We start from the raw sequence: 25,307 nt of genomic DNA on the forward strand, positions 1-25,307 counted from the left end.
GTTAAACCATTGATATTAACACCAACAAATATCAAATCAACACCATGTGGTGTCATTTTTGAATTAACACCAGTACAGTGAGGTACAGTGTCAAATTAACACCACGAAGTGTCAGGTGAACACTTTTCAACACCATCACAGTGCATTTTTAACACCTGTGGGTGTGGTCCCTTATTGAAGTTTGATCGGTGTTAGATTTAACACGTGGTGTTAAATCTAACACCGATGTTTTTACAGTGTATATATAAGAGAGCGCAAGAAAGCGCAAGAAATGCACAAGTGAATGAGAAGTCTGATCCGCCCTCTTCGTTGCATACATAATGCATCCAGCCACATTACGTTAGCCCAAATGGTCCACGGTCACAGACGCAAATAAGAACTAGACCTTGTAATTGGCAAAATTTAATAGAGGCACTATAGGGATCCCCATATAGCGTTGTTGCAATGACATTATAGCTGTGGGTGTCTGCTATAGCAGCTGCGAATAAACCACGTGATGAAATATGGTCACATGATCAGACTCAAAGACAGACGACGCTTTGTACCGGAGAGCGAGGTAACGAAATGAATGCCTGCAAATTTCTGTATGTTTAAGTGAAAGATCACTTTTTTGCCTCCAAGTAGAATAAAGGATATTGATCTAACCGTTTCATCTTAAAGAAAAAAAAAATGAGAGAAAGAGATAGCGCCGCATTTAAGGGAAAATTTCGTGCGTCTTTCATTATCTCCGAATGCGTTTTATTTATTTTTATCTATGTGTTTTATACATAATGTTTCATTACTTATTTACTTCTTCATGTCTGATCATCATGTTATGTTATATCTTTGTTCTTATTCTTTTCTTTCTCTCTTTACGGTGTACTCATAGATTGAAAGCCAGCCAGTAGTCTATCTATTATTGGAACTTGACTATATCTATGCCATTCGTTATGCTGGTTTCTTCTGATATATCGTCATCTATGACAGCATGGCTGAACTGATATATTTTGTATAAAGTTAAACACTTTGGGCGGGACTCTTGCGTCTTATCGTATTGGGTAAACCTTCAGTTTTTGCTTTCGTTTTTATTTTGTTTTGCTTTGTTTTGTGGTTTGGGGGATTTGGAGGGGTTTTGTCGGGTTTTTTCTCTCTCAGAGCATCGTCCAGTGCGTTATGTATTTCATACTTCATAGATAGATACTGATCCACGTTTGATTGCAAAACAGCAGAGGTTCTCGGTTCGAGAGATCGTTATTAACTTGTTCGTGTCTGATCCATCAATGTACAGTGAGGAGATGGTTCACGCGCAGCAGCGAAACTCATGATTTATGACGTATTTCGCTGGTGTCACGGTCATGTGGAAGAGGGGTCGATTTGCGCAGTGTGACGGTGTCGCAGCTAGCAGTCGAGGAATTGATAGTCGTGGAAATCAGATCTGAAAGCAAATGACTTCGGCACCAGCGAAACTACCTGCGAATACAGAGAGCACTCTTTTACGGATTTTGTCTCCCATGTATTATCGTGTTTCACTGACTGGCTGTATTATGTTCAATGTTATCATCAACAAGTTAAGTGTTTTATTGCCTGTTAAACTGGTTTTTATTAACACCAACTAGGAGAAAATTGCGGATTAGTGACAAGTGATAAAATCGGATCTTAAAAATGCCAATTACAGCCTTTTGAATGATAGAAATCAAAACCCTGACACATTTGCCCTATTAAATAACTCATTTTTTTAACAACCAAGGTGTTGAAAAGAAGAAAACATCTTGTTTGTTAAATGTACATTAAACGGCATCAGTTTTTTTTCCTTTGTTCCTATGAGATAGAGTACTTTCTTTCACATCCCCCTAATTTGGATCCAACTATATAGATGATTCTGACATAAGTTGAAATAAGGGGAAAAAACGTGGCACAGGAGAAAGAGACTATACATTGTTTGAAAAAAAAAGAGGAGAAAAATTAACGACAGATTTCAAGTAGTTACCAGACTTTCAAACAGTATATATGGCAAAGATAAAGGCGGGCTAACCAACCATCTTCAATTTGGAATTCGAGCGTTCTCAACGGAAGACGATAAGAAAACAGTGCTAAAGCCAGTGGCAAGGGGTGATAGCATGGAATGGAGCTCCATGGTGATGTATAGCAAGCAGCTAATCTTTTAACAGGTGAAATTACGCAGTGCGTGCAGCATGGGATGATGTCATGCACCCAACGTGGTGATATTATATATCACCAACAATACAATACACCGACTGATCGTTACCCATCGATCATAGATAACCACATCGAAAAGAAATCCGCGATTACAATTTCATTTTGCCCTACCATTGGTGTGTCGGTGAGATTTTTTTTTTAAAATATCATAATTCCTCCACTGTAATGAAGCTGTAACAAAGCCCGCATCACACGTTTCAGGCACACATTTTGTGTTAATCATCCCTCTTCATGAAACCGAAAATCAGCCCTTCAAACCTTTGGAAATTTTTGCGCGGCATGGATATCTAGAAGGCATAGTAATTTTCTGCTATAAATGCTGAAATGGTAGCGAATGTTTATGCTGAAAAGTCATTTTTGGCATCGCGTGCGCCCTCACGTAGGATATTGTTAATCTGCCTCAAAAAAAAAAAAAAGAAAATCAGTATTGTTCAGATATCGGTGATTACGAACTCGCACTCGTCGTACCTAAGTTCTTAATGTGATTATTAGAGCACCAATGATAAATCACGAAGACCGAGCCGTTTTTAGCACTATCTGATTTATGAAAGAACACTGTACATCTGTATCGTATGTGCCCTCGTCAAAAAGACAGTGGGGAGAACAACCATGCGCAAAAGAACATATTACACTAACAAACAAACAAACAAACAAACAAACAAAAACCCTAAAAAAATGTTTATGATACTAACGTAAGAAGATTGCGGTTATGATGACGATTTGAAGTAGGAGTAACAGTAGGTATACTAATGATAATAATCATCACCCAAATCAAGCTTGGAAGTCAGCCAACAAGGGGGCTTCCGATCACATCCACTCATTTCGTTTAGTGCACCTCTGGGAACGGTTCTACTCCGGGCTCCGGGATGATTTTAGGCCCACAGCGATGACGCCCCTTACACTACCTTACGAGATCTCCATCGAACTCCTTCTCCTCCGCTTCCGTCGGTGAGGTCGCTGTCTTCGCACGACCCGACCTCGATCATGTTCTTCGTCATGACGTCACAGAGGGGTGATCTGATTAACCAACTCTGTGTTGTTGTTTTTAATGGAAAATGGGGGAAATGGGCCCTATAGCTATTGAAAATAATTTGCCCCAGCCAGTGCTGATATCAAATCAAACGATACCATAAACAAATCAAGCGATATCATTTTCAAAAACCATGCTAATTAAAAATCTCCACGAGAGGGTTCATATTGATAATCATTGTCTCAGTAGAGGGGCTCGTTTTTTTGCTCATTTTCGCTCTGAATATTCCCTGTGATTTACCAACTTAGGCTTATAGACCCTAAAAACAAAGTTTCCCGTACAGTATTCATTCATTCACAATGTTCTCTGCTGCGATCACATATTGAAAAAAGGGCTTAAATTATGTTCTTTAAAAAATTTTAACATAGTTAATTTCAGCTGCCTCTAATCGCTATGGTTTGGACAGTAACCATACGGATCGTTTCATCATACAGCCGACAACACAGACTTAGCATGATTCACGCCAAGCTGTACGACGCTACGCGTCCCCGTTCTCTATCGGAGACCGAAGTGACCCCGCCCCCCTGCAATCAAGATGTGACATTCATCGGATGCCTGGCGCATATCGTGCGGCAGGATGCCGTCTTCAAACGCACATAGCGCGCGTTCCTTCCTTCGATAGCGCCGTCTAACCGTTGCCTTACAAGTCTGGTGTCGTTCGAGATATAAGACAAAGCGCCCCTTTCGACGGCTCGACAGCTCCTAGTCAATTACGCGGTGATTGACCTCCACCTCCCAGATGCGAGGACTTACGATAACTTAAAGGTATAGTTGCGATCTAGTAGCTCCATGATCGCTTATTACTGTACCGCCTTGATATAGCATTATGTCTCCTCATCTCTGCAGCGTCGGGAAAGCCCAAGCACATACCCAGTAATGAGGACAGCCCTAGTATCAGACAAGCTGCAGCTGTCGTGGTCGAGGCCGCAGGAGGTTATGATCTGGGTCATTCTTCTTCCAGGAAGATTGAAATAAAGCACTTTACAAGACCTAACCCGTTTATAAACAAAGGCACACGTGTCACGACGATCACGATACCGACAGTATTTGTTGGACGTACGAGCTGGTTTCGCAGAGAAGCGACGCTCCCAGTTTAAATGCACAGGATCTTGCAAAGTTTGGTTCGATCAGGTTGTACTTGAGCGATATGAAGTTGATATTGGGGTGTTCATCGAAATTATAGCATCATCGTGCTAAGTTGTAAATTTTTAAAAATTTCTGTACAGAGTCAGTTCCATCCTGCATAAACCTCGTTACTAGTCTTTTCGATTGGCATCAAGTCAAGCTACCTTTGAAGAAACAGAACCCGTGAATATCTACGTTCTCGATCGTCATCCTAGGCCTGCAATGAATGACGTTTTGTTCTTGGCAGTCGTTCCCGGTTCTCAAACCTTTTCAACCGGGACGAGGTTCGTCCTGCCCGCTTGCTATTATGCCTATGATTTATCCCGCGCGCATCGTAGGCGAACATGACTCAAAAAATGGTTGATTGAGGTGAATTTCCGACTTCTGCTATACCTTGAAGAGTCGCACACTGCGGAGTTTGGCCATGCCAGAAGGCTTCGACGAGACAAAAATCATAAATCTGTGAAGAACAGAAGGCAGGCTAACATGGCAGATGAAGCAATTTAGCTTAATTTGACGGTTAAGGACGAGGACAACGCTCATGGACAAATTGCTGCCCGTGAGTCAGTCCTTAGACCCGAATATAAACGAAATGAATGGAAACTGCCTATGTTTGTTTAAAGACGAAGATGTCTCTTCCCAAATGTAAACAGAATAAATGAAAAATGTGTTAAAACTAAATAAATGTTTGTTTCAGTAAGAAGATGAATTACTAGACGATTAAAGAAATCAAAGCGATGAAAGAGCTCATACTTTGCGCTGTCTCGAGGGCTTAGATGCTTAAGATGTCGCATAAACATCAAGTCTCCATACAGTGTCAAAGGTTATGTAGTTAAAACAATTTTGAAGAAGTCCATATGTCCAAACGTAACGAACGGGACGTGGTCGTGAGCTCTTTAGACGTGTGTCAAGGATTCATCACACAGTTTTATCAATAACTTCTTTTACTGAAAGAATATGACCGAACATTCTGTTTGACTGTTAAATTTCTCTGTTATCCTGGTGAGCATCGATACAATGTTACCATGGTTACGATGCGTTTCCAGTATAAGATATCATAAGTTACAACGAGTGTATTTCTGTCGAGAGGTCATTTCAGATTGGCAACCCGTGTTTCTATGATAAGAAACCACATCATTCTTTTTTTTCGCTTTTGTGCTCTACGTACGTTTCTTTCACAGTGATGGGTAGTAAGTGAAGAGAGATTCATGTTTCGATGATGTCAATTCACAATTTAAAGGAACAGTATTATACATGATTGTATAACTGAGTCCTGCTACACGCAATCTATACGCATCTTGCATGAATGCAATATAGATTGTTTATTGCTTTACACTACAGTTGAACGCTAGTTCAGTCCTTTGTTTTAAAATGAAAAAGACAAAAAAAATGGTAACACTGTTTTATACTCACTGTAACACTGGAAGAAAAGGCGAAGAAGAGATCAGAATTTCATCTACGTGGTGTCGCTACAGTTGATCAGAGTACAGGATGTGCACCGATGTCAACGTCAGCTGCCATTCAACATGTTCAAAGGAAATTATTGAGCGTAATGATGAATTGCAACTAGAGTCTCAGAGATTTGTTGTGATTTATGTTCTGTATCTTGCGTTGAGTGGTATCACTTGTGACACTGCTGTCATGATTAACGCCTCGTTTCCTTCCCCATCTAGCTTGCAGCATTAAATGCGTTCATGGCACGATGGATGACGAAACCTGCTCGTGTACGTGTGATGACGGTTGGACGGGCATGACATGTTCAGGTAAGATGATTGGTTACAAAATCTATCACGTGCCAGAAATTTCATTTCTGTTGTTTGCTGCTCTATCTCACGATATTTTGTTCATTGCTACAGTTTCATATAAGGTATATATAGAGGAAAATCCCTTTCATTTTAACCCTTTGTTAGATTTCGTTCTTATGTTGTTCAGATTTGATGAAGTTTTGACTTTTCTTTTCTTTTCATACCTCGTAAAATGTGCTGTTATTCAGAGGTGGTGATTTCGGGTGCGCGTCACAAGTTCGACACCCACGAATCGTGCAGCCCACCAGTCATACAACCAACAAGTCATACAGTCATGAGTTTGACACTAAACAAAGAAGGCCCACGAGACCGATACATGAATCCCCGTGCTGTGATGTCGAACTCGTGGACTGTTCTACCTATAGTGTCAAACTCATGGGCCTTATTTGCCTAGTGTCGAACTCATGAGTTGTATGACTCGTGGGCTTTATGACTCATGGACCGTCTTTTCAATGTCGAACTCATGGGCTGTATGAAACCATGGGTCTCGGTCTCGTGAGATGATTTCTACCCTTTCCCTTTCGCTTAATTGCATCCTCCTGGAAAAAAAAAAGTTTTCTTTAAAGGGTGTGTACAGTTCTGGTCGAGGTGAGGATTTAGCTTTTAACATTTTGCGAGATATTCAGAAACCACTCTATGAGATATCAAAGAGCATGTAATTCTAAGGGGTATCAAAAGTTTATTTGATGAAAATCGGTTTTGAAGTGGCCGAGATATCCAAAAACAAGGTGAAACAAAGAGATCCTAATAGAGGTGTGGCCTGTAGTCTTCTATTATTATCACTTTTTTGGATATCTCAGCCATTTGAAAACCAATTTTCATCAAATAAACGTTGAATCCTCCCTAAAATTACATGCTCTTTCATATTTCATAAGAGGTTAGTCATTATCTCACTTAGGAATGTAAAAAACATGAATCCCCACCTCAACCAGTACTGTACAGCCCCTTTAATGTCAATGAAAGTGTATGCCTACTTGCTATGACAATGTATGTTTGATGCATCTCGGAACGTTTGCTTGTGGTGAAAACCGTACACACCAAAAAAAAAAAAAAAAATACGGTTAACTGCCACACTATATCCATGGAGGTGGAATCTACCCCTCTGCTTTATCAGTGAAATGGGTTTGCTTGAACGGATGCACGTCACGTGTTCGATACCCACGAGTCACACAGCAAAATAGGCAATATACAGTAGGCAAAAAAGGCCCGTGAGACCGACATTACATTACGAAGCTTAATGTACGTAGTGTCGGTCTCGTGGGCCTTATTTGCGTAGTGTCGATCTCATGTGTCTTCTTTGCCTAGTGTCGAACTGGTGGGCCTTCCCTCGTGTGAAGCTCGTGGGCTGTATGACTCGCGGGTGCCGAGCTCGTAGGATGACCCGCCGTTTGAACACATATTATGACATGGTGTGCCGGGGCTTATCTAGCTGCGTCAGTTGCTTGACAAAATAATTTAAGATATAGTTATGATGAGAGCACTTAATGGAATAAAATGTTCCATCACTTACATAAAGAAGTAAAGTCGTAGGTCCTAAGTCTTTGACTGGTCTGTTAGTGAGGTAACTCGCAGTATAGAATCGACAGAATAAAAAGAACGGGTTTTCTAATTAAATGTAATAAATTATTCCAAGACCTAATGCTTATGTTTATATGAGTGATTTTTTTTTTCTAACGTGCTGATTTTGATTCAACATTTTGACGGCTTACAGATCTTATACGCATTCTATTCCAGACCATTACTCTTAAGATTTACCTCTTCGGAGAGCTTAAAAGCATGGATGCCAGATTCGTGGATTTTCTCACCAGAAAGAGCAGCCTTTGTATTTTTCAAAAAAAAAATAATAATATACTACCACTTGCCACTGTAGTAGCTGCGGGACAGATATGTCCCTTTCACATACGCCAATAATCGGAATCCGTAAAATGCGTGCGCATCCGTGGAAACCCGAGCAGATGGATTGGAAAGCTATAGGAAGTACGTAGCAGGATAGGAGTCACTGTGAGGTGGCTTGAAACAGTAATGAATCTGGGCAGGTGAAATGTCAAGGACTTAGAGTCTGTCTCCAAAACATGGACTGATCGTCTCGGACAGATGCAGGAGTTTCAAAAGATCAGACCTTACTTATTATTATTACTCGTATGTAATGTATGTGTATGGTTCTATCATGTGTGTGTGTGTATGTCTGTCTGTCTGTCTGTCCGTCTGTCTGTATGTCTCTGTGTTTATTTGTTTGTTTGTGTGTGTATGTTTGCCACCTGAAAAGGGCTAAGCACGTATGGGTCCTACAGTCCTTCATTTCTTCTCCTGCCAGTGAGAATTTCAAACAAAATTTGGCATTTACTTTTGGCGAAGAAAAGGAGAACTTTTTAGGGCACATTTTTCCTTCTTCAACGCAGCATGATCTGCAGGAGGCATCCACAGTTACTGGCATTGATATCCACAGGGAAGTCTTGTTAAGAAAAAGTCCTGAATTCCAAACAGTCATGGGTTGAGGACTTGCAAAGATAGAGGTCAGGTACTGTTGACTAGATGCTTATCGAGTTGTAGTGACTAAATGTTGCCGTTCTTCCCTTTAAGAAATCGCTTAATGAATTATATATTTACATATACGGGAGAGGCCTCAGTTTATTGAGATCTGAGATGGATCTTTTGGCGTGAAGATATATATTCAAAGCGACTGTCAATGATTTTTGTGTTCAAAGTAACACTTTGTCTTTTTCGTCAATAAAACAATCGCAAGCAACAGAAATGAAAACCACACTCAGCTTTTACCGACACTCAACCAAACTCAATGATGTACGTGCGTCCACCCTGCTACCTACCTGTATCCCCTTTACATGTGGACGCCTTGGCAACTATTGTGATTGTGTTAATAATGCAAACAAAATGAGTTCATATTACAAAATAGCATGATGTTATTAACGTCACCGCCTGTTGCATGCTTATTGTTCTTGTTAAATGCGTAACACACAGCGCTTTTATTTCATAGTTCCTTTCTTTCTTCAACCAAGACATTGACAAGGAATACTGTGTCATTTTGATACCTGCACTGACGATTCCCCGCTCTACCTCTCAGCAAGTTTCAATTCATCTCGAAAACGTTAAGAACCGGAGTCATCAAAGCTGTCAGGTCTCATTTCCTGACATACAGGGCTCATCAAGGCCGCTAATCATGAGGGCTCCGATGCATAAAACAAGCGCCAAATATTCTTCTTCGTTGGAGACTGAAAACAATAATTCATCTAAGCGCGCTCATTGTTGGTGTAGCAAATCGTGATTCCGTTTATCGATATTCCGAGTTCACATTCAGTGAAAACGTATGTTCCGTGAAATCTATTAGTTTTAGATTTGGATGTTGTGCTAAACATTCAATCTAAGACCTTACCCTTTTCTCTTAATAATTCTGTCGCCGTATGATTATTTACGCGCGTTTTTTTTTTTTTCCATGATTGTTCCATACTCGGGTGTAATGTAGGTCAGGGACGTGCTGCCACACACCTCCAGCCACGCGTGGTAGCGCCACGGGTTAAACTGATAGGACCCATCTCGCATTCCTGCGGAGCGAACTTGAACCTCGGCTCAACAGTGGTACACATAATAATCTTGATGATTTCGAACTGTCACACTTTGCGTGATTTGTAGCCACGCTATAAGGTCGCATCTTTTATCGACCAGCAGCAGAGCAGACGCCCACGTCTGGCTTGGTACTGACTACCATGCAGTTTGTTGCCGTGTATTTAAGCTCTCCATTCCATCGCTCGATGGACGGGAAATGGCTGGTCGCATCTTGGAGTAAACATCAGCTGAGTGATTGGAGCACGCCTTGAACCTTGACAAGATAATTTGGAATTCCACGAAAACTTCACCAATATATAGGAAATAAATCAACATTACTAGCTCATAATTATAAAATACAGGTTCCACTATTATTTTTCCCTATATAGTGTTTTATTTGGGGGCCGTTCGCTGATTTTGGTCTTTGTTTTTCATTCAGCCTGGTTTTGTGTAAACTCCAGCTTCAAAGATAGAAAGTATATTATGTGTGCCAGGTTAACATGTCTTCGTGGCATGACGCCAGTGGGTTGTGAGTATAGCATGGAGCCATGAGAAGTTATTCATCTCTTATATAGTGTATTTGTTATCCCTTGTTATCCTTCTCTTATCTTCAAATTATGTTGATTACTGAAAGCAGCAGAAAGAGCAAACGAGCTGATTCGTAATTCATAGCGTTGAGAAATTAAATGACGAGTCTTCGAGATTTCCATGATGAAATCTACTAACTACAAGTTTAGCACAAGCACTGAAAATAAAATGAACAGCCAGGTACCTAGGCAAAATTTAATACAACGGACAACCAGGTGCCTAGGTAAATGATTGCAAGTCTTAATTATATAACTGGCATCGAATGGAGGGAGGTATAGCTAGGATTCAACACAGTTCCTAGATCAATTTGGCATCGCATTTAAATAAATATCCTGATGCTGTCGGAATCTGTCTAAGGCTAATCCCCGATGTTCCGTTGCTCATCTTTCAAATCACCCGCGTTAATTAATGAAATGAACTTACATAATCAGTCCGAGTAATCCTTAATTTGCGTTTGAGACCTCGGCCCACGTTCCTTTTAATCATCTGGAAGGATCGGCTCCGCCGATGCTGAAATGGAAGTAGCGTTCCCTAGCATTGTGGTGAACTAACAAGCTCCGGGCGTTCTGATTAAACCTGAACTCAGTCGCTCCATCATGCCGAAGTTAAAGTTATCCCTGATGTGGTGTGGAAGAAGGAATTAGTCAGTTCGCGGCAGGAATCCAATGGAAAGCTTCCAAACAAACATTACAGAGCGGTGGAAACTGATAGGGGTCGTGCTTGCCAAATCCCAGCTGGAGTTTGGGGGTTTAGACTTGTGTCATATGGCGCCCAGACGGCCGGGGAAACGTTACAAATTGAAGTCTGATCGCTGACATGTGTTTCCGACGGAAAATAGAAAGTTTAAAGACAATCATCAACAACAACGTGTATCATCGTGCAATGCCTGTCATCAAAACTAGATACTGAAACCCTCCTAATCAAATTGGAGGTGGCATTTTGCGCTGTCATAAAAAACGCATTTTTTGTGTGTGCTAAATTGACACAAAAAATTATCATTGGAAAGTTATAGGGGTGCACACTCTTTATCAAGATCATCCTTCTTGTTCGATTAAGCAACCACAACCCATCCATATGATTCTGTGAAACACGTCAATACTTGTTTTTATCCAACTCTATCATGATTTCATGCAGATAATACAGATTGATTTCTTTTATCTGTTTCATATTATGAAAAGTATTTGATGAAGATACGTGCACGGGAAGATACAATGGAAACTTGATATTGAAACTTGAATAGGAAATGACAAGATCTACAGTTAATTCTTTCCCTTCCATACTGCCTAATAATCGTGTATCAGCGATTGGTGATCACTATTTTAGACCATTCATATCGTGACGAACGCTGTTCTGTTTTGTTTTTCTTTGTCACATCCAGAAACTTGCGAAGACAAACACGACCTCTGCAACAAGGGATGGTTCAGTCCGTGGTGTACTGAGGAGTACCCGTATGTCCTGGACAACTGCCCAGCCATGTGTGGACTCTGCAGTAAGTCCAACTGACCAGTATTCCAACTGACCAGTAGTCACTTCATATTTATTTTCATCCATCTTTCTAGTCAAGCAGAAGAACGTCCATTCATGAACTGATTGGATTGAGTATTTATCGATTTTTTAAGGTTGTTTTGTTGTTGTTATTCTAATCAAAGTTTGTTTTATTTGTTTTTGAGTGGGTTATAGTGCCAGATTAGTTCCCAGATCATCTATTAATACCAAGACAAATATTCATGGCCCATGGAGACACTGATTAAGAAACAAAGTAGCCCACTTATATTAAAGAGGGGTATCTGGTTTAATTTGCATGGCTGTAAATGAATAGCACAAAAATGTTACATCAAGGAATGGATGCCTTCTCCATGACCTTCTGGCTGGAGGCCATAGCTGCAATTAAAGTCAAAAGGCTTCTTCGATTATTATCTTCAAAGCTTCACCTATAACTCGAGCGATCTACTGACAAATTGGCTTTTAGCCCCTCCTTCCCTTCGCTGATTTTTCCCCTCCTGCGCGTAGCTGTTTTTCCCTCGCAGAGTTTCCGCTGCTGCGATGCATGAGAGAGGGGGCGGAATCCCGGCCGAGACCATCTTAAACACAGATGTAATCTCGGATTTCCTTTTTTGATTAAGTCGAGCTTCTTTACGCTTCATCACCCCAACTTGCCAAACAGATAATGTACCTCTGTCACTGCATCAAAGTTGGTTACGATGATGGCACCATGATAAGCTAAAGTCTATAATAGTGAAAGTCTGTTCAGTCGCGTTCTTGCAAGAATGACCACAAATATCTGAATTTAAAAACACACAACATGAACACATATATCTAAATTTAAAAACATGACAACGAGCTTCTCACAATGGTATAAGTTAACGAATAGGGAATTGGCAATATGAAGAAATGAACAGATATGTAAATGAACAAATGCAAAAAAAAAAGGGGGAATTATTAGCAGGGTCGTATTGCGCCCATTTACCCATTATATAACAGACCATGAAAATGATTAACCTCATATTATTGCGACTTCAAACTGTTACGCTCTGTATGTAAATTTTTCAATGCCTAGTCACGCTGTTAAATGCAATAAATTGACGCTAAATGTAGAATACTGTAGGCGTTGCCAAACAAAGAGGTGGGGTAGCTTACCACAGCTTAAAACGCAATTACATTATTTCTTGCTCTTTTTGCTGATGGGTAATGCTATTGACTTCATTATTCTGTTGCGAATATCATCTGCAAATAAGATTCCATGTGCAGGGAAGTCTGTGTTGTACATAAAAGAATAAGTAATAGTAGTATAGTAGCAGTAGTAGTTACAATGTTAGTAGAAGTAGAAGAAATACATGTACTTCAGTTTACCTGAGAGCAGCTTTGTCATGTACGAGTTGAATACCGATGAATTTAAACTTCTTCTATATCCTTATGATGCTGATATTGCGAAAACCCGGCAACTCAAAACATTCGATATCAATATCATATCTCTGGCAACAGTAAGTTGCCATCGAACTTCTGTGAAAAAGCATAGCTGTTAAATATGTCATGATAAACCCTACAAGTTGATAATGATGGCAAACAACTGGACCGCGTATAATAGAAGGTTCAATAACGGAACCTGGTTTCAGAATGATATCACCTTCCGAGATGACGTCACGTTAGACAAGAGTGGAAGACGGATTCTGCCCATTTCTGTTCTGTTATATCTTTTAATTTTTATTCTTGTATGCAATTCTTATTGTGCTCTTTTACTTGAATGTATGTCGACACGTCTTAACTATCGCTGTCGCATTACATTTAGAAACACTTTAACTGAAACTCGCACATTTTTTATTTGTCATTCTTTCCTCATTTCGTTTTGTTTTGTCTTTTTCCCCCCCGCAGAAGTCAGCGTCAACGGTGTAGTCAGAGCAGGTAATAATCGTCATTAAATTATTGTAAATCAGAAATCTTCCGCGCGCATGGAACTTTCGCGAATTTCGCGAGGAGCAAAGATGCACACGAACGGTTTTGCCCACACGATGCATTGAATGCCAGTGGCGATTTGCGAAAGTTTCAAGCTGCGAATTTTTCTGGCTTTGTATTCATTTGGCCTTGTGTTATAGCTTAGTATCAGTTGCTTTTCCATTTTTGACCATTTTCTTTTTTCTTTTTGACTTGGCACCTTAATTTATCCTGCTTTTGATATGATCTAGATTTTGCCTTAAAAAATACCCGGTGATGAGAAAAGAGAGATTGAAGTGTTCTTGACACTCAGCCAAACCCATCAGCCACCGTCAATATGTAACCGCCTTTTCCGCGGTGAAGGCATGCATGTTATGAACCTAGATCGTATACACAAGTTCCTTTTGACTTAAAGTCCCTTAACATGCCGACATTTAACTCTTGATATGAATACAAGTAAAATACATTTAACGATCCTCACCAGCAGAAATGTCGATGTCAAGGATATAACTATATATTTAGCGGGATCTGAAATGAAACATGAGGTGTCTTTGCAATTTTTAGGAATCACAATTGATAATAGATTGATTTGGAGAGATCATATAAATATTATATGCAATAAAATTTCAAAAAGATATTGCAATACTTTTTCGACTTAAATCTCTACCACCGTTGTACTCAAAATGATATATAATGCAGTTATTGCGCCCTTTTTAGAATATAGCCTTTCTGTTTGGGGTTGTGTTGCAAATATATATTTCGACAGACTTTTTAAACTAAAAAAACGTGCAATAAGGGTTATCAACCATTCTACTTATTTAGCTCACACTTCACCAAGTTTTCATACCTAAAAGATTTTAACGTTGTATGATAGATATAAGTATATTTTAGGTAATCTTATATTTTTATGGCATAGAAAGCTTTTACCCAATTCTACGCTGCATTATTTCACTTTAAATTGCCATATTCATTTATTATAAATGAATATGGCAATCAATACCATAGCAGAAACGCTGAGAATTTTCACATGCCAAAAGTAAGAACATCGTTATTTCAGAAATCTGTTTTTTATCAAGGTCCGCTTATATGAAATTCAATACCAGGTGATATTCGTAAATTTACCTCTTTTAATGTATTTAAACATAAACTTAAGGGGAATTTTATACAAAATTATCATTCCTAAGTTCTTGACGTGCTTGGCTGGCATTACAGTATTTCAATTAATGATTATAACTCACTTTGTGTTTGTACTGTCTTTGTAATGTAAATGTAGGGTTTTGTGTATCATGCTGTATTTTTTTTAAACATCTGTATAGTTGTTCATCTCGTTTTTTATAAATATGAAAGTGATTACCACCGATGCATTTTTAATTGGTTATTTGGTTCGGCCAGATTTTAAGGAAACTTTTAATTCCTCGTTGGCTGCTTCCCTTCAGCTTTATGTATTCCAAAGTTACGTCGTCACTCTGTGCTTGTCATGATTGTTAATCAATGTCTTTCCTTGTTGTTGTTGCTTTTATGCTTTACAAATAAATTCAATTCAATTCAGCAGTAAGTAATATATCGTTTCTTGCGTAAAACATAATGTCTACTTCTGATAAAGTGTAATGCATCTTCAATTTTCAATAACAGTAGGCATGCTTTAATCTTTGTTACAGTAAATTTTGCCTGTCTTTCACGTTTATTGTCTAAGTTGTAAAGATTATCTCTACCTTAAACTTTGTTAATTCCAAAAAGAGGGGAAAACCTTCAACACGAAGTCTTGGGTGCGTCCTTATTCTTTTACATATCACACAGTAGGCCGTAAATATCTTCCAAGCAATCCTATACGTCAGTGGATGGAAAATCTTTTATTTAGAGACGTTTCGGAGTGTATTTTTCTTTTTCAAAGTTATGGCTACACTCTTCGGCATGAATGACATTTTGAACAGCTGCATGTGCAATGATTTTCTGTTTTATGTCCCATCCTCCACATCAGCATCCTTTTATCCTTTGCTCGTTCAGTCATCTCGTTTCTCTCCTCCACCACCTTCCTTATTCTTCTGTCCTTCGTTCTGTCAATCTCTCTCTCTCTCTCTCTTTATATATCTTCCTACAATACCATTCGTGTCTCCTATATCAAAATGCACCTTCCAAACAATGTGAATAGTGATATGTATGAATATGAATATGTATATATATATGTATGAATATGAATCTGACTACATCTGAATTGATAAATATCGAGGACTCCTATAAAAGGAGATCACGTTTCATTTTGTACTGAAAAAAAAAAGACTGCAAATGAAATTTGTAGAGAACAAGGCGAAAACATGATCTTGTATACGCGCATTATTTCACGATGTGTTGTAGCTGAAGGTTGATGGAATAAGCAAAGAGCTGCTCTTTGGCAACACCTGTTGCCGTGATTTGACCTAGAACAGTTGGGCCTTATTACCAGGTTTGACTGGAGATATGCTTATTAGGCAACGGAGAATTAAAAAAAAATACAATAGTGCAAATTAAAAAAACCAATGAATTTCAGCTTGCCTTTAATTCTTATCTTAAAAAAAGAAGAAGAAAAGAAGAGCAGATTACGTCATACAACTTCCTCATTTTATAGATAAAAGTAAAGCCTGGAAACAGGCCAGTCAGTTTGATGATGGTGGATGTGTAGCCTAATCAGACTCACGGTCCAAATCACCTGTTCTTCAACGAGTCATCAAGGCGCATTAATTAAGCGCTTTAATGGAATTCGGATGCCTCTTTTCTGTCTTGTCGGCGGCGTAACGAGCTGAGACGCTCTCCCTCCCCTCCCCCTCTCCATCTTCTTTCTATCTCTGCAGCTTTATTGTGTCATTAAACACCCCCATTATAACACGTTCCCATCCCAGTGTCGACATTGATTATCCACGAGCATGATGAATCAGTACATAAAATAGTTTATCTACTCCGAAATTTGATTGAGAGCATGAAGCGTCCCATCATTTTGGCGACAGAACTCATAGTCCTAAATAATGGTACCAGTCATTCCTAATGGTTTTTTTTTTTTCAACCTCACCCAATTTCGACTCATTAGTTCATTCATTTCATTTTCATTTTATTTCAACACGGTAATAAAAAGGAAACTTGCTCTGCCATCGGTTGTTATTCTGGAAGTCCGTGCATGTATACAATATAACAGAACGAAACATAGATTCAGTAACAGCGTATAACAATGACTGAAAATAAGAACAAAACAGAAAAAAAAACAAAGAAAGAAAGAGGAAAAGTATATCTTCATATAACAGCACATGAAAAAAAAATACAGACATTGACAAGACTTTGACAGAAAACAAATGTCAATAATACTCATTGCTTAACATAGTAGGAAACTTTATGATATACTGATATGATATAATATGATTATAATGGAGTGGATATCAAACTACAACTGCTGCTGTTTCAAATGAAACCTGAAATTATTAAAACCCATAATCTTGATATCATCTGGAAGATCATTCCAAACTTTACATCCCCCTTATTGTAAACTTCTACGTTTAAAATAAGTTGAAAGTCTACATGACTCTAAATTTTAACATATTGCGTCTGAAAAAAAAAAAGATTTGTACATTTAAATGAAAACAACTCACACAGACTTTGGGGATAAGCCCCATGAGCAATTTGCTATGGGCATGTAACATTCTATGTCTCTGTCTTATTTCAATAGTAGATGTACTTGATTGATCATATATTAATTATGTTAGATTACCTCCAATAACTTTCAGAACGGTACGCAGTGCCCGATTTTGTAATCTTTGCAATCTGATAAATCAACATTTTATATAGTGCAATTTGACCACACTACATCACAGTAATCAAATCTTCCTTGTATGATACTCTTATGATATATCAATGCTGTCTGTTGTGTTATATAAGGTCGAAACCGTTTCAATAAATATATTCTACTTATTATTTTCCTTTGATATTTTTCCAATATGCTGATCCCAATTTAAATGTTCGTCAATAACAACGCCAAGATATGTAATATGTGTTACTCATTTTATTTCATATGATTCAATATGCACATTAAAATGATATACACTTTATAGACGTTTTGGGTTCCAAGCAATAAACACTCACATTTATTTACATTAAGTACAAGTTTATTCTCTTTAAGCCAGTAATTTACTGCTTCCAGATCCTTGTTGAGAGTATCAGCCACAGATTCAGTATTCTTATGTGCAGTGTATTGGAGGTGTTGTCAGCATACGGGGACACCTTACATTCATTGAGGCATTCCGCTAGGTCGTTGACATATGTAGCAAATAACAGTTGACAATTGATTTAGGAAAGCGTTTGTCAGATACACTATGTAGTATCAGATACTGGACGTCGGCATGTCATTAAAATAGTCTGTTGATTCATCTGATTGTGGTCAAATTGACCTGTTTTTGTGATGTCAGCATTTCCACAATGTGACAATGTAATGATCCCGTTCAACAGCACAAGGATCACTCTTTGTTAGGTTAAGTTTGTCTAATGTTTTTGCCGTATCTGTTTGTATGTTTGTTTGTTTCTGTAGTATGAGATGTCAGCCATGTAAACGTAGATAATCAAGAGGAGAAAGACTCGTAACGTGGATGTTTAGACTGTGTAAGAATTTTCAGTTAACGATATTGGTTTCTCCGTGCTTTTTTTGCTCAGGAAACTGTCGGACAACGTGCAATAATGGCGGCACGCTCCGGGGTATGGAGTGTGAGTGCGACTGCGCGCCGGGATTCTACGGGGACGATTGCTCTTGTGAGTATACATGACATAATGAGGCTTTTGGCGGGAACTTTTTTTTCCGAATATCCATGTGGATTGAGTGAATGCAGCAATATATAAAACACATCAATGAAAGTTTTAGGAAAATCGGACAATCCTTTCAATAGTTTGGAAAAAGTTGTTAAAGTGTTTGTGCCGCTGTATATCGCTGGATGAGAACCCTGCGGCAGTTTGTGACACCGCGGCAGAAAAACAATGTAAAGAAAATAAAACATGGGGGGTAGAAAGAATTCCGCAAAATTACGCTTTTCCAGCGTAATGAAAGAGCAATTGAATTACCTCTTTGGAAAGCCGGGGGGGAAAAGATACTACCCTTGACGTGTGACAAGTCAATGGCACGTACTTTTCATTGAAAAGAAAAGAAATAGTTTGTGGACTTTTCTTTAACTATAATTTGTGTCGTTGTTCTGCACCGAGGTCACGAACTGTTGGGATATATTTTCGAACCAAATTAATATATATATATATGTTGTATATACCCGCAGACACTTCACTGCCCCATATGCAAGTCTTTCGGGTGTTCATTTACATCCATCAGGTGACCAATTTGTTATGCAGTTTGGCAGTTCTGTGATTTTACGACTCACAAGTCGGCAATGTCCCGAAAAAAAAAGTCCGAAAAAAGACCCGAGATTGAAGTACTGTTACTTGACTGATTTTGATGATTATCTAACGCAGAAAATGTGCACATATCAGATCAGTTTAGATCAGGGACACTTATCCATCCTTTTTTTTTTCTTCTTTTCTAAAAAAAACCCCACTCCATCGATCGCGATGGGGTTGGGGGTGAGGCTTAAGAGTGTACGTTCAAATTAGCGTCATATTCCAGCAGCGAATCACGACAGAAAAATAGGATATCAATCGCAAAAGTGGGTGGGTATAATTTAGTTATGGACAGTTAATGATACGATTTTGCAACGTTTGCCTTGGACTTCTCGATGTGGGGGAAGGGGTTGTTTTTACACCGTCTCCACGTGCGGGACAAGTCACGTGTGTCTTTTCTATCCCGGTAAATAGTGGGCAAGTTCCCCCCCCCCACACACACACACACACACAATCATTTCTTCCGCCTGACATGTTCTATGAAGTTTGAAAAATTAGCTGAAGAAATAAGTGAGCTCTTTTTTTCGCAAAGAGAAAAACATTATGAACATGAATAATTCAATTATACAAGAGAATCGGGATTGGGTTTTTTTTAGACCGATATCTTTACAATCACGGTCCTGCCGTCGACATGTTATGTATTTCATTCTTTCGTAACAAGAAGTATCCGTTCTCATTGATGATGTATGTTCACACAACTAGAGAGTGCAAATCCGCTCTGTTCCACACTATAATAAGTGAAGCTAATTCTCTAGAGACGCACAATCGTCCCTAAAAATGAATTAGTCCTTGTAAGTCCGTTCCAGTATTTTTTTTCAGCTTTTTGTACTTTTTCATTCAAAAGTTAATTTGGCATTTCTCTTATATCCTTAAACGGTCTATAAGAGAAAGGCCAAATTAACTAGGATTATAGTAGGCTATTTCACACTCTCGATACTTCCTGAGCCAAACGTGGAATACAAGCCATGGTTTTTCCAGATACTGTGATTAAGTCGAATGAAAAAAAGAAGAAAAATATGACGAATAATTTCAAACATTCCTTTCGATAGATAAATTCCAAAGTAACCTACCACATCGCGGTAGAAATACATCTTCAAATAACAGTATTCTTTAAATGTGGAGCAATGTTCAATGAAATACATGCTTATTCGAAATACACGGTGATATTTCTGACACTGGGAAAAATATAAATGTTGTTTTATTATTCGTAATAACCTGTAAATCTAATACATATTTTCTATATTTAAAAATCTGTCAGGATACTGAACATTATTTACGAAAAAATGCGCTTCCCTCTTATCTGTGATGGATATCGTGCCTTTTCATGAAAATGCAAAATCATGAATTTCAAAACGAGACCTTTTTATTTCATTATGCATATAACACAGAAATGATAGTATCGTCGGTAACAATGGAAAATCTATCGAAAGCCATTAGGGGTTTATTTTTGTTTGGAAAACAGTACAATTTCATCATTTACTGACACGATCCTTCCCTTTGTGATTCTGATTGTATCGATTGGTCATCCCAAGGGATTCAATGACATTTTATTTAGCTCCTGCGACAATAAATCCCATGAAATATCTGCACTCTAAGCCAAGCATAAATTCTTCCCACATACGTAGCCATAACCCTCATCCCAATCCTTACCTAAAACTAAACCTAAAACCCTATCACAACCAAAACCCTAACCCTAAGTCATTGGAGAAAATAAAACAGGAGCAATAAAAGTGTCACAGGAGAAAATGTGGTGTCACCTTTTGAGGTGTGATTGGACATTATTTTGTCACTCGTGTCAACCGTGGGAGCAAACGTGGTACAGTGCATTCCGGTTATTAAGAACACGGTTAAAACGAAATTCCGGTTACAACGAAATAAAAATTCAGGCCGCAACATTATTCTCTCAATGTTTTTGTATTGTTTTTTGTTCGGTTACAATGAAAGTTCGATGCAGTACACTCCCGTTATTACGAACATGGTTGTAACGAAATGCCAGTTACAACGAAATAAAAATTCAGACACGACATTATTCTCTATATGTTTTTGTATTGTTTTTGTTCGGTTATACCGAAATTTCGATACGATGAAAAAAGATTGCTGGTCCCAAGGACTTTGTGATAACGGGAGTCCATAGTATAACGAAAGAAAATTGCCGCCCCCGAGGACTTCGTTATAACGGGAGTCCACTGTTTAGGCTTGTTTTCGACGAATTGGCACGAACTCTCACGTGTCATCCGGCCAGATAGTCTTGAAATTCGTGAGCAGGGACACTATTGGGGACTCGCTCTCCTGTGCCACATCACCCTCCCTTCGCTCAGCAGACGATATTAACAGTATTTACTTTGTGCTTTGTTTTGTTTTGATATTTCGTATACAGTGAAGTGCCAAGACAGGTCCCCCCATTGCACGTGGGCCACCAGTCAGTGTGGCAACTCGGACTACGTCAAGCATTATTGTCCTCTCTCGTGTCAACTTTGCACCAGGGCTTTAGATGTCACCGACTGACGACCTATGACCTCTCAGACGACCAACTACGTGTCAACGTGAACCATTATTTATCCAACTCTCTCTCTATATCATGGAATCGATATCTGTGTGTTTAACTCGATACCCTCTCGATCGAATCGCGTGGCCGAACCAGTGAAGGCGATGATACATGAGGAAAAACGAACGAACGGTCAAACAGTCCGATATTATCGGGATGAGATTTCAGATCGTCGATCAGATTGTCGCTGATCGATTTGCCGGAGTGCATGTAAAGCCATGTTCATTCCACCGAATATTGAGAGACACCGTATTCGATATGAACTATCGGAATGTACTGTGAAATATATAAGAGAACCTGGATGCTATTTTAGCAATCACTCTCTTTAAAAACTCCTTGCTGCAACACGATTACATCCCATCGGCCATCAGCCATATTTGGATTCACCGAGCGAGTGACGAGAAGTTATATCGTTCAACTCTCCCACCGATATCATCGCGATTGAAATCGCTCAACGTTCGGACGTCCCAGCTATGCCGATGTCTAACCTCTCGGAGTATTAAGAATTTCAACCAAGTATAGACACCAACGGGGAAAAAAAGAAAAGAAGAAAAAAAAAAAAACACACAACACATCACATATCCGATGAAGCTGAGGGTATATGACAGGAGTTCACTAGCCGAATGTATTCATCCGACCTCGCGTTTCATGTCATTAGTGTGGTATTGATATATATTCATTATATGGGCCGTTTACTAGGTGTATGTTCGGTTTTGTGCTCTCTGCCTTGCAAGTCAGCTGAAGTCTGACCATTGCCATGGCAACACTTTTCTATTTTCTTCTGAACTGTGTGAATATACGGAGTTCGACAGTCTGTGTGAATGTATAAGTGCATATTAAGTTATTGTCTTGTAAACTGACGGTGAAAGGAAACTTCGAGTTCTGTTCCTTTTCCTTATTTTCAGACAGGCACGCTCATGTGTGACATTAATCTCTAGATCTGACAATGTGTCGTACACATACTAGCGTTAGTACTATAAATATGGTGCGCACATTGTATCCTGTGAACGTTTACAATGGCCGCAGATGTTTTGATCGAGTTTCGAAGTTTGGAAGATGGATGTTGAGAATATTATTATTCTAGGTCCCATTGACCAGATGAGAAACAGGTCTGGACCTACCAAATGAGTGTTTATGGGTTCATCGACATGTTAAAGACAGTGGTATGTGAATATAGCTGTAGTGTGGTATGCTCAGGTTGAAAGCAAAATGAATGGTGGAATGATGTGCTATTGAAAAGACCGGCTTACTTACAGGCTTTTGAGTATGCAGTATGAAGATTTTTCACGCAGTCGTTTTTATGCACTGCGGTATATATGCCCTCTCGGGATCAAAATGCTTCCGAGTTGAATGGAACGGAATGCACTGGAAATACAGTGGCTGGACAGTATTACTCCACTGTATGACATGGTTATGACAATCACCTCAAAGCCTAAAGTGCATTCGCCCTAATTACAATGAATACGGAGTTTTCGATGGAATCTCCAAACAACAGAAAAGCGTGATTACTTCCCCCTTATGAGAAAAATGTGTTAGAAAGGAATATTTATTGTTTAAATTATCAACACAATGATGAGTTCCATGAATGGTCTGTTTTACCTTAAAGCTGATGTGGCATTCTGTCTATATCCTGGGGTGCATTATAGGGTAATGACGTCATTACTGTAACGAAGATCATGTGTCTATATGCGTGGTGGCATCATTATTGTAAGTCTCGAGACTACTGTACTGATGCCGAGCTGACAGAAATGTAGGCCTAACACAAGATATCAACCAAACCTTACATCACATTTATGTGCCCAACTCGTGTGAAAAGATGCCACTATGGAATTCACTTCGAAAGCTGTTACAATGGGATACGAATTTATATCTATTACAGAGGTATCGTTAGTTTTCACTGTTCATGACTATAAGCTTACTTCTCAGTATAAGTCTGAAACAAGTATAATGAACTTGTACAGCAACAAGGCAATAAGTAGTTGCTTGTCTTGTGAGTGATGATTGACGCATATTTTCGTGGACACTAAAATCAATGTAGCAAATCGTGGACATTTAAATCACGTAACCATTGTTAATTCAAATGTATTGATGGCTTGTGGCGCCCGTAGCTGGTCGCTGCCAGCTCCACCATCCCAGATTTACAGTGAAGTCTGTGTGTGCCGTCAAAGGTGGCTCCATACCATCGCACAACTTACACTTCTTTGAGTGATTGATCTATTTCAAAGCCTCTTCCAAACATTGAATACCACTTATGTCGTGTGTTATTTTTGTCGGCAAATGAACCCAAGACTGCGTCTTTATCAAATATATAAGTGGTTTATCTATAAGTCTATCTATGACTATAAGAAGGTGAGAGTAATTGTTTTTTACCTCTGCACGATAACAGATGGAAATACGAGCGTGTAATCATGAAGTACTTTCCAGTTGATATATCCGAGATATTACCGCGCTCGTTTGAATGATGTGGTATCTCGCATGTGTTCGATGTGTAAGATTAATTGATGAGTGAAAGAATATCTGAGATAGAGGAGGTTGATAATATTCTAGTCTGGAAAACACGGCGTGTTGAACTGGACCGAGGCTATTTAAATCAAAGAGAAAAAAAAAAACATACATGTAACCTGTACATTTCTGTAATAAGAGTATCTTATTAATATTTGTATAGATTTGTTGGCGATATCTTGTTTATGTTCTATCTACGGCCTATAATATACACAAGGCTGTCTTGTGTCTTGCGTGTATTCTACTGTGAATTATGATAAGTCACTAGCGACTAACCGGTGTTTTATGTGTACAGTGAATAAATCGTGGACTGATCACATAATTCTTCCGTATAATCTCCATTAATTTCTCCGTTTCTCCGCCTCATTCTTATTTATCATGACTATACACTGTATACCGGTACATATATATATATATATATATATATATATATATATATATATATATATATATATGTGTGTACCGGTATACAGTGTATAGTCAGTCTGATCGCCTATTAAGTCGTTCTTACACAAGTCGCAAAATGGGCTCAAGTCGAAGAAAAATAATAACCGGAAGGATATACCTGTAAATGTGATTGTGCTAATTCTATTGTGTATATCAAAATTTAAGGGAGGACTTTATCCTTATCCAGTTCCTTTGGATTCGACTCTATCGTATGTCCCCCCCCCCCAAAAAAAAAAAGAAAAAAAAAAAGAAAAAAAGAAAAAAAAAGAAAAATACAACGGGACCCTCTGCAACTATAACTTTAAAAATAGTGAATCAATCCAAATACAATTGCAGAAAACCCCATCCGATTTGTTTCAGTGGTCAAAGAGAAATGAGGAGTTTTGTAGAGCATGTCAGGAATCCCTTCCCTCCAAGTTCTGTCCATTGTGTTCACGCATTATGCAGTTCCAAAAGCATCTAAGTGCTAAACTTTTAAGAGTCAGACCCATGCATGTTTTTACAACAACCCACATTTCTCTGTGACCACTTAACCAAATTGAATTAGGTCTTCTGTATTAATATAGCTAAGATGTTATATTTTAAGACCCTGAAGTAGCATTTAGACAGTTTAATTATATTGGAAGTTATCTATGCGAAAATCCAATTGTATTTTTTTTTTTGGGGGGGGGGGAGGATGGGGACTTACTGT

At 38.8% G+C, this 25,307-nt stretch overlaps 1 protein-coding gene across 2 annotated transcripts in view; it reads left to right on the forward strand.

The window, feature by feature from the left end:
• The window catches only part of LOC139736693 (uncharacterized), a 78,790-nt gene extending 56,596 nt beyond the window's left edge, over positions 1–22,194 (forward strand). For both annotated transcript variants that reach the window (XM_071647444.1, XM_071647452.1), the window contains exons 10-14: positions 6,025–6,114; positions 11,681–11,791; positions 13,672–13,701; positions 18,397–18,492; positions 21,500–22,194. In XM_071647444.1, the coding sequence (XP_071503545.1) occupies positions 6,025–6,114; positions 11,681–11,791; positions 13,672–13,701; positions 18,397–18,492; positions 21,500–21,627 (455 nt within the window). In that variant the 3' untranslated portion in view covers positions 21,628–22,194. The remainder of the gene's footprint in view (positions 1–6,024; positions 6,115–11,680; positions 11,792–13,671; positions 13,702–18,396; positions 18,493–21,499) is intronic.
• The last annotated feature ends 3,113 nt before the right edge of the window (positions 22,195–25,307 follow it).

This window comes from Diadema antillarum, unplaced genomic scaffold, assembly GCF_040938485.1.
Source record: "Diadema antillarum isolate AM-2024a unplaced genomic scaffold, OU_Dant_1.0 scf00000028, whole genome shotgun sequence".
Lineage (NCBI taxonomy): Eukaryota > Metazoa > Echinodermata > Echinoidea > Diadematoida > Diadematidae > Diadema > Diadema antillarum.